General features: G+C 46.8%; 1 protein-coding gene across 11 annotated transcripts in view; it reads right to left on the reverse strand.

Annotated features, from left to right (window-relative positions):
* The window catches only part of LOC125951230 (complexin), a 146,434-nt gene that overhangs the window by 834 nt on the left and 135,600 nt on the right, over positions 1–10,000 (reverse strand). For all 11 annotated transcript variants that reach the window (XM_049679909.1, XM_049679912.1, XM_049679911.1 and 8 more), the window contains 2 exons: positions 6,928–7,060; positions 1–1,706 (listed from right to left, as the gene is read on the reverse strand). The exon at positions 1–1,706 is cut by the window's left edge and continues 834 nt beyond it. In XM_049679909.1, the coding sequence (XP_049535866.1) occupies positions 1,633–1,706; positions 6,928–7,060 (207 nt within the window). In that variant the 3' untranslated portion in view covers positions 1–1,632. The remainder of the gene's footprint in view (positions 1,707–6,927; positions 7,061–10,000) is intronic.

Here is a 10,000-nt window from a genome sequence, read left to right on the forward strand (position 1 = left end):
ACACTATCACAAATTGATGATAAGCATCACCGTAGTTTATTCGATTGATAGAATGAAGGAGATATGGACGCCCATTGTCGTCAAAGACTGAACAGTACGCCTCGCGGCTCTAGAAGAGGGAGCGAGAGGGAGGCTTGAACAGAGATAGCGAGCAAAAGGTGATGATCGTGTGGTGTGTATGTGTATGTGGGGAACACATTCTTTTTTTCCGAAACCAGCAGCAACAACGCATTGAAACCGATCGCTGGTAGAGTTGGTAGCGTTGAGAAAGAGAACCACCTGGCGCTATCACTGTGCTGGGCGCCTGGCAAACTGCAAAGATGCCTCCACTACACCGCGCATCTTTTCTTTTCCTCATTCTTCTTTTCATTTTCATTTTTTTCTCCTTCTGTTACTGTCCAACTGAACCGAACCTACCACGCAGTGTTAGTCCTACTCAAACGTAACGGGATTGTGTAACGGAAACGCTTCACGCAACGCACGCCGACGTTCGTGGTGTGTAACGACGCTGTAACCTTTTTCTCGGTTCTCTCAATTTTGTCCTAGTTTTTAATGCTGCTGTATGTTTATGTAATTGTCGCATTGCTGCACCGTTCCCGTCCCATTTTTTCATGTATATAGTATGGGCTGTCTTGCTGCCAGCACTTCGTTCACTCTCTGTCTCCCCTCCATTTTCTTCGCACTACCTCCGAGTTCGTGTGTGTTTGCTTTTTGTTTTGAGATTAATCACAATTTTTGCTTACTTGTTGCCTGATGTAATGTTTAATGTTTCTTTTTTTTATTCTTCACTTACTTTACGTGGCTCATTACTTTATACTTTTTTGCTGTCTCTAAATTTTAATCTTCTCTCCACTTGCATTCCTGCTGTTTGCTTCTTCGCTTCACCATTTCTACTCTTTGCTACTAATGTTCGTCATCCTTTCTCAAAGAGCTCCTAATAATTTTTAACAATTTTTTGAATATTTTCCTTATTACTCTGCCTGTTCTCCCACCCTATTGGCGTACTGACTACTCACAACTACTACGTGGTGATGGAATGGCCAACCACACCCCCCCTCCCAGGCGTACGCCTGGCCAATGGCCAGCAATTGCGTAAATCGGGACCGACCTGGCTGGCAGAGATGAGCGGGCGGGGGAGATGACTGTCCTGGTGTCTCTGTAGGTGTCGTTTGTCTGAGTGTGCGTGTGTGTGTGTGTGTGTGGATGTATGTTTGTGAATGTACTTTTTTGTATGCTCATATGGGATGTGTGCTCAATGGTGAACACAAACACACGGCATGTTTATTCCGCAAGAACCGCCAGCTGGTACGGATGCTTCCGTTGGGTTGTATATCCTGTGGCGTTTGCTGGAACGTCCTTCTTCGCTGGAGAAGCAATGAAGCTGCTGCCGTCCGCCGAGATGGTCTTATAGCGGAAGCAAACGATGACAGACCGGCCCTCCTTCTGTCAGCCTTGACTGAACGTTCTACGTGGCGATCGAAGGTCCCGGCCTATCCCGTTCCTGCTGTGCCGCGACTGCTGACGGAAGTGGATGCACAGCGTGTGTGTGTTGGTTCGGTATTGTTTTGATGTCAAACATGGTTGAATACTTGGTTGGTTGTGGAGTGTTACGGTGTACGGTGCGCTGCACAATCACTGCAGGGAGCACTTGCCCTCGATCTGCGTCTTGATCTCGTTCACCTGCGTCTCTATGGAGTTTTTCAACTCTGTGACGTCGGCGAAGATGACGACGACGACGATGACGAGGAAGACGTCGGTGTTATGGTGTTAGTAAGTGTAGTAGTAGCGCGACGTACAGGCGAGCGAAAGAGAGGTAAGAGAAAGAAAACACATTTTTCGTTAGACAACCGAGGACAGCAGAGTCAGACCCAGACAAAAGTGGCTTCATTCGCTTTCGGAAGCCAGACGGTGGTTACGGTTATTAGAGGAAGTTCTGGTGTGTTTTCAAATAGAGAGATAGATTGATAGAGAGAGACAGAGAAAGAAATAGAGAGATAGAGAGAGAGAGAGAGAGATGTAGACAAAGAGAACAAATAGAACACAAGCTGATCGGATGCTTTGAGCAGCGAGAAAAGAGACACAAGAGTTTTAGTACGGTTGTGGTCTTTTATGAAGTGGCAGAGTAATCTATATACGTTATACAGCTAGACAGAGATAGACAGCGAGAAAAAGAGAGTTAGAGAGAGATAGCGAGACAACAATAACAAGAATACAGATCAATAGTATCGACCTAGTATCTGGCTGACTTCAAAATGGAGAGCCAGAGGTCAAGAGTTACACATACAGATTGTGGGACGTGTGTTGCGCGGCCAATGCGCAGTGTCAATGCGTATTTCGCTTTCGCGCCCACCACTAACTGTTAACATTGGCGTGTTCTCGAGGAGGCATCGTTTGATAACCAACTTTGCTCAAGTGTTGCAATAGTGTGTTCTGTAGCTAGTGGCTGCTGTTGGCACTGATGGACGTTGAATAGAGAATGGCGTGTGTCAAAGGAGTGACAGATAGCAATCAGTCTGGACACCAGGACCAGAACCAGGGCCAGGGCCAAGGAGTGGCTGTATAATTGATGGTGTCAATCGATTAACCGAGTGTCACAGTGACCGAGTGTCATCAGGCGAATGGTTGGTGGTACTCCACCAGCCGACCCTGATCTGTCAAGTGATTGCCCGCCTGCATTTTAAGTGTTCTAGTGTTCCCAGCGGAAGTGTTATGTTTGCGCCAGCGATACCCATCGCATCACGCGGTGTGACACCCTTGCATCGATCAGCGGTCGCATGGCCGCGCACTGGCACTGGCATGGTCCCGGAAGTGCGAATATCGTGCAAGCGAATGCAAACATAACCTTCAAACTCTTCGCTGACACGATAGTTGTCGCTAACAGGCAGTGAGATGGTGGCCTAGCGTGTTGGTCGTGGTGGCCATGATTAATGTTACTTTTTGTCGTAACCCTTGACTGTTGTGTGCTGATGTTTGCGTTTTGAGGTTAAGTATCTCAGTGGCGAGTCGGTTGGTAGTGAATTCGGTGGTGGTGGTGATTCGTGAAGTAGGCCTTGATAGGCAAGAGAGTGTAGTGAGAGAGCAGATGGATAGAATAACTCTACAGCACACATCTATACAACAGATGATCGAAACGAATGATGACGATGGTGATGACGATAATGATGTTGCGGCTACTCGTGATGGTTGAGCGATAGAAGGCAGAAGGAAGAAGTGCAGACGCGTGGCAGACGGTTACGGAATGGTGGGAAAAACCGGAGGAAACGGAGGAAAGAACCGAAACGGAAGCAAGGTTGGCGAACTGCCGGTAGAAAGTAGAAAAATATTGGAACAAGTTGGACCGGATGGTTGCGAAGAATCACTTTCAAAGAAAGTGCTGCCATGTACAACTAGAGTAACGTCGTTTATCCGCTAATGTGTGAAGCTGCGCATAACCGTTATTTATTAACCAACGTAATCTCTTTCTCTTTCATCGTGCTGTAAAGAAGTTAAATCTCTACACAGGTCAGGAGGTTGTGATTCAAAAGCCTAATGAAGCACCCTAGGAAACCCACGATTGTGCTACGAAATGCTGACGTCACTACCGATGCACCGGGTTGCATCATTCTTAAGGCCATGGTTTCGCACTTTCTTTGAACGGAGTAGTGAATAGTGGTGTTGCAAAAAGAATGGTAGGGAACGATAGAGAGATAGAGAGACAAAAAAAGGAATGCTTTAGTTGAAGAACAAATGATGAAGAATCTGTGAGTTGATGGCATGTCATTAGAGGAAGAGAAGGTAAAAGGCAATGGTTGCACGTGTACTTTGGAGCATTGGTTATAAACACATCCTTGCAAACTGAATATCTGAACAAATCAAACTATAGCTGTGTGAGTTAGCAGAATCTGAGCTTAGAGATAAAGTATACACAGACAGAGAATTGTATGGAAAAAGGAAAACATTACATATACAACACAAAATGACAACATCACTAATGTAACGACGGTTGGTTCACAATCAGTGGCAAATACGGAAAGCGAAAATTCATACAAGAATAATCTCAACGGACCGTAAAACGGTGCGACATAAAGGAAAGAGAGTATCGAAAGAGTTTGAAGATGAGAAACATGACAGTCGAAGGAAGAGAAAGAGAACAGTAAGAGGGATTTAGTGCGAGACAGTGTGAACATCCTAGCAAATGGTAACACCTAACGAAAGGCTTCAGTTTAACAACTATATTAGAAAAAAGAAAGAGAACGTGGGAAGGAAACCTGCTACGTTTGAAAAGTTCTAAAAACGAAAATGCTGATGCGATGCACCGTTCCATCTGTGCCATCTGCGGCCGAAACAGATTTCCGCAGTGAGCGCGTCACCGCGTACGCGATGAAAGAGAAAGAGCAGTCTGACACGAAACGGTTGGCAGGCCGGCAGCTGAAAGCGCGCAAGTGTCGCAACGGCAACAGGAAAGAAAGGGACACACTAAGTGACGAACCGGAAGGAAAACTAGAGAAAAAGGGGAAACGAGAAAAAAGAGGAAAAACAAAGGGAGAACAAATAACAGAGAGAGAGAGAGAAAGAGGTATAATAGTAACATCAGGTTTTGAGCAAAAGGACAGCGCGGTTTCCAGGGCTCAAAAAGGGCTCAAAGGGATTGGGCTGCGTTTGGCACTGGAGCGGCCCTCCTACTTGGAGCTACTGACTTTCTCGGGTGGGGGGCATTTAGGAATATTTATTTAGTGTCTATGGTTTTTTTTTGTAAATATATCTGACCATCTGGTTAGGTTTGTTCACGATCATAAAACATCGACTAACGAGTAACACGATGACACTGGGTTGTACGAGTATTTAGCATCGTTCACAACGTTTAAGGGAAAAGAAGGGTATCAGAACGGGAATCCGAGATAGAAGAGAACAGAAAGCGCGCCTCGCTTGGCACGTTTGGTTTTTCTGGGGTTTTTTGGTAGGCAGAAATCGCATTACACTACACAATATCTTGCTACTTACTTCGGTTACCGGTTGATGGTTCGCCATCTACAAGAAACGGGATCAAAATGGTTTTTGGTGGGTTTTTCGATTGATGCACGCTTGTGGTTCAATGAAATGGTCGACTGAAGAGGCGTATATGTTGGTGGGGTGATTCGAAAAATGGGAACAGGCGAGAAGGACGGTTTTGGTTCGGTAGTGTTCGGTTTGGAAGGAAGACTCTCGGAATGTTCTTTTGCGATCTTCTTCTTTCGTTTCGTGAGGTTAAGGTATTCGGACATCGTTTGTGGTGCCAGGGTGCGGTCTAGTTTCAGAGGCGATAGCGATGAAGCTCTAAGGACACGTGTGAGTGCTGGGTCTACGGAAAGGATGCTATTGCAATATGATGGTCAGATGAGTTCAGGGGGCAGCTGCTCGATGAACAAAGATTGATGTGCGATGCTAGTATGAGGCACTAATGATGAAAGGAATGTGACGAAGGAATGTTATTCCATAGCTCGATCGGAAAGAAACCTTTGGTGGCATTTGAGGTACGAATGCGGAGTCTTTGCATTGCATATGAGTTTTCGATACACTCTATCATGTAGATGTAGGCGCGTGGCAATTGGCCGAATCGCGCACCGCAGCTCGGTATGATAGGTGTAGTGATAATATCTCAGACACATATATAGAGTGAATGTAACACACCTACAAGTGCAGTGGTTCATCAAACATTCACTATAACTAGCGACATTTAGATCGGTTTTTGGTTATCAGCTTCATTATCCACTTTTCGATCGATACACAGAGAGCTCAATATGAAAGATATGCAAATGCCATAACAACCATTCTTATCGACGAAACACTTACTAGCTGCCATTGTTATATGTTTGTTCGATTGTTATTTTTTCTATATGTATAAGAACATTGCCTCTTTGAAGCACATTCAGTTTTGGCTATCATAGTTTAACATTTAACTATTACTAAATAGGAGTTATTCTAAACATGAATGTATAATTTATCCCATATGAAGCATTTAAAAAGGGCCAACAAAGAACTCTGCTGTCGTCCACGAGCGACTGATGGAATCAACGGCTGATGTATCAAGAATATCTTGTGAGTTAACCTCCCATTCGGTAGTATAAGCTTATGTTTCAAATGCATTAGTGACAAAGCGCGTGATGATAGGTAGGAAAAGTATGTGAAACAGAGGAACGGAAGAAAAGTGAAGAAATGAAGAAATGGGTAATGGTAAGAACAAAAGAAAAACAAAACCAAAAAGTAAAAATAATGATAAAATATACTTTTATTTATAAAATAGAATCGTACATGATTAAACAATAGCAAAATTGTATTATAATAACATCATTCATGAGATTCGCTTCCTACTACTGTATGTGTGTGAGAGAGAGAGACAGAGATAGATAGCAAAAGAGAGGGTGGAGGTAGAGGGAGCATGAGAGCGTCTCGTAGAGAGAAATGCGAAGAAATGGTGATTGATGAGCTGAAGCGAACAATCGCTATTGTCACTTGTTTGCCTGGATAATCGTTTTGAGGTAATAAAGCACAGTGCCCGGAATCTCTCGGAACTTCATCTGTCGAACAGGGGCTGCGGGGAGGGGAGGTTTGGGGAGGGAGGGGGCTCTCTATTTGGAAACATTCTCATTTTTCTGCGACGATTATAACGAACGCGAGGCGAAAGGTGACCTCTTTGTGTTTGCTTTTGTGCGAAATGCATCATCAGTTCGGTTTGGTTCGGTTTCGTGCAAGAACAAAGTCGCGCAGCAGGGAGGAAGGAACGCACAAAATAATGTCTGGCACGCCACCAGACCCCCTCCCTCCCTCTCCCTTCAATAGCAAAACAAAAACCCTACCTCCCCCCCTTGCACGAAAACCCAAAACACCTTCGCGGACCATTCTCTTGTTCCCCAGTCTACTTCCAGCAGGCCAAACGACCGAATAGGGTGCCGGCCCGTCCGCAATACTTACTCGTGAAGTCGTCTAGATCCTCCTGCTCCGCCTCGGCCGCCAGCTCTTCGGGAGTCTTTTTCTTCCGCATCAGTGGATTCGGTTCTTCCTGGGGTGCCTGCTCAACGACTTCCTCCTTCTTTTTTATGTTATACTGCAACGACCGGAAGAAAGAGAGAGAGAAAGAGAGAGTGATGAAGATGTAATTAGTATGAGGTGCAAATGTGTGATGGCCGAGACTGAACCATGGTCTTCGTCCGCCATTTTCCATTCTTCTTTCTAACTAACCCATCAAAAAGCCCTCCGTTTACACGCCTAGGATTACAGCGTCACACGCACACGCAATCAGGGGGTGTTATCAAGGTACTTCAAACGAAAACATTTATATCAATCATCATCATCAGCACCATCACCACTGCCATCATCATCCTCGTTGGGCGTTCGCAGCGCGATAGCCACATTTTTTGCCGTCTGCCGGCAAGTCCCAGTGCCGCCATTACGGGAGCCGCGATTACCAGATGATGACGGTCTACGGAAAGGGGCTGGCAAGAAGACCCACGTCGCTCATCATAAAGTCGCTCCACACTGCTGGCGAACAACATCACCGTCAGTTATCATCGGTCGGTAACACGCTCGTACCATTTCCCCGAAAATAGCCCCACGCAATGGCGCTGGAGTGGCACCGGCACCAGGTTCCCCTGCCTTGACGGTCGATTTCGCGCCTTGGCTTACTTCCACTTGACAGACCAGACTCTCGGGCTGGTTTGGTGTGCAGGCCACGGTGCAAACGCTTTCCGGTCGATTAGCACCCCACCAGGGGGAGGGGTGGTGTCGGTGAGGGTGCAACGAGAAAATGGAGGCCACAAGGTGATACCTCGAACGACGCTGACGGGAAGTTGTTCGGTGCTCGTGGTTCAATCGAGCATGCAATGACAGACCAACGCACACATACACATACAAAGGAGTACAGCACCGGTCACTGGGACCGTGCGTCGATTAGTCGGTGTTCACGATCCACCAACCAATCCTTGCAAGCGACGTCTCGCTCGCAGACGAAGAGGAGGCCATGAGCTGGCGACAATCGCTTGTCACGCGTACTGACTTGTCGACACATTAGCTGGTGCGCCTTGACAGGTGTATTGGTGTGTGAGATCAGATCGAAATCGATCAATCCGAGCCTAATACAACGCGTCACACACGTGCTGATTGGCCTAATGATTCAGTCACATTGAGGCACACGGACGGGCGTTCTCGTGGTGCGAATTAAAAAGTCCCGATTTTTTGTGTCTTGACTTCACCAGTGCGCAAAGTGAGCAACACAGCGTTTTTTTTAATTAAAAAAAGGGAAACTTAAATTGAAAATGGAGACGCCTGGTGTAACGCCTGGGGTAGGATGGGGGATGGTAGCCATATGAATGCAATTAATTACAATTCACTTGCGCGGTTTCAGCCTGAACAGCGCTGCAGCTATGTTCACTGGTGTGTTGGTGTTGCTGCTGCTGCTGCTGGTCCTTGCAACTCTCTCTCTCTCTCTCTCTCTCTCTCTCTCTCTCTCTCTCTCTCTCTCTCTCTCTCTCTCTCTCTCTCTCTCTCTCTCTCTCTCTCTCTCTCACACATACACACACACAACCGGCGGAACGCAAATTGAACATGAATTTAATTAACAGCTTTTAAAATTTATGAAACAAAAGTAAATGCGAAATTCTTTGAACGCCATGGTGGCCTGGTTGAGAGGGGTGAGTGGGTTTCATTACTGCGCAGTGCAGCCTAAAATTAACCGGATCCATTACATCGGCCCGTGTCCGTCAGCCGCCCGTTTGCAATTAACGAGTTTAATTAAACGATTCCACGGGTTTTAATCATCCACGTTACGCACCACCGTGTTGTTGTCGTTGCCCGTTGGGATGTCCATCCGCCAAACCGAGAATACCAAATACGGGCTCAACTCACATTGCAGTGTCATTTTTAACCCCCAATAAAAAAAAAAACAGAAGCTGAGCAGCATAACAGCAAGCAGGAAAACTGCGGGGAAAAAAGGGTCTCGTAATCAGTGCGCGACGCGAGAACGCGCGTGCCGAGCCAAAAATGGTCAAATTCTCACGTTCGGCCATTGTGGCGACCGGAAGGATGACTTTCACAGCGTGTTGCAGCAGTAGCAGCAGCAGCAGCAGTCTGTTTGCCGGCTGGTACGAGTAAGATAAGCCCAAAAAGGAATGCCACTGAGTGACCTAATTACACACATCCTTCATAATTAAATTAGCCACACAGCGTAGTGAGAACGAACATTACCACAGCCGTGTGCCGTATCGTAGGCTCAACATTGCTGACAAAGGATGTCCTAGAGCAGGGAGGGGGTTAGGCTACCGGTGTCGATGTTTTCCCTCGATCGCCCTTGACGAACACATCCGGTTGCAGTTGCTGGACGCAAACATCCGGCAGTAATGCTTGTCAGGCAGCTTCAACTCACAACAGCATCACACGCGGTCGCTCATAGTGGTCGTGGCATCGTGGCGTAGCTGACTCACTATATTTAGACCGGCCTCTGTAAGGCCGAGTACTCACCTTAAACACACCAGACAGACACAGAGCTTCACTGAAGCGTATGATGCGCATGTAAATGTTGTCCCGATGCTGAAGGATCTGCTTTTGCACAAGACGGTACTACGACAAACTTATCATTTTGGAATGCCAGTTGTAAGCGGTCGGACGCCAGCCAGCACAACGCTCGCTCTTCGGACGCAAGATGACGTTCCCAGCCTCAAAACACTTGCCCATTTCCGTCCACTGGAACGGAAACACTTGAGGCTCTGCATGTGTGTGTGTGTAAAGGTGTGCTGATGGACTCAGTGCTCAGTGTGGTAGCACCTTGGAGCAGCAGGAAGGATCACACTCGTCCGGTAAACACACGTCAAATTCACCGACGACGACGACGACGACGATGTGTGTTTGATACATGTGTTGATACATTATTCATGTTGGTTGGGACCCACTCCTCAGTCTCGCCCGCTGACCGGTACTACCAGGGAGACGCATTAGCGCATCATTGTCATTGCAGTGGTAGCGATGATGTTTGTTTGCGGCGCGCCCATGCGAC

This window comes from Anopheles darlingi, chromosome 2, assembly GCF_943734745.1.
Source record: "Anopheles darlingi chromosome 2, idAnoDarlMG_H_01, whole genome shotgun sequence".
NCBI lineage: Eukaryota > Metazoa > Arthropoda > Insecta > Diptera > Culicidae > Anopheles > Anopheles darlingi.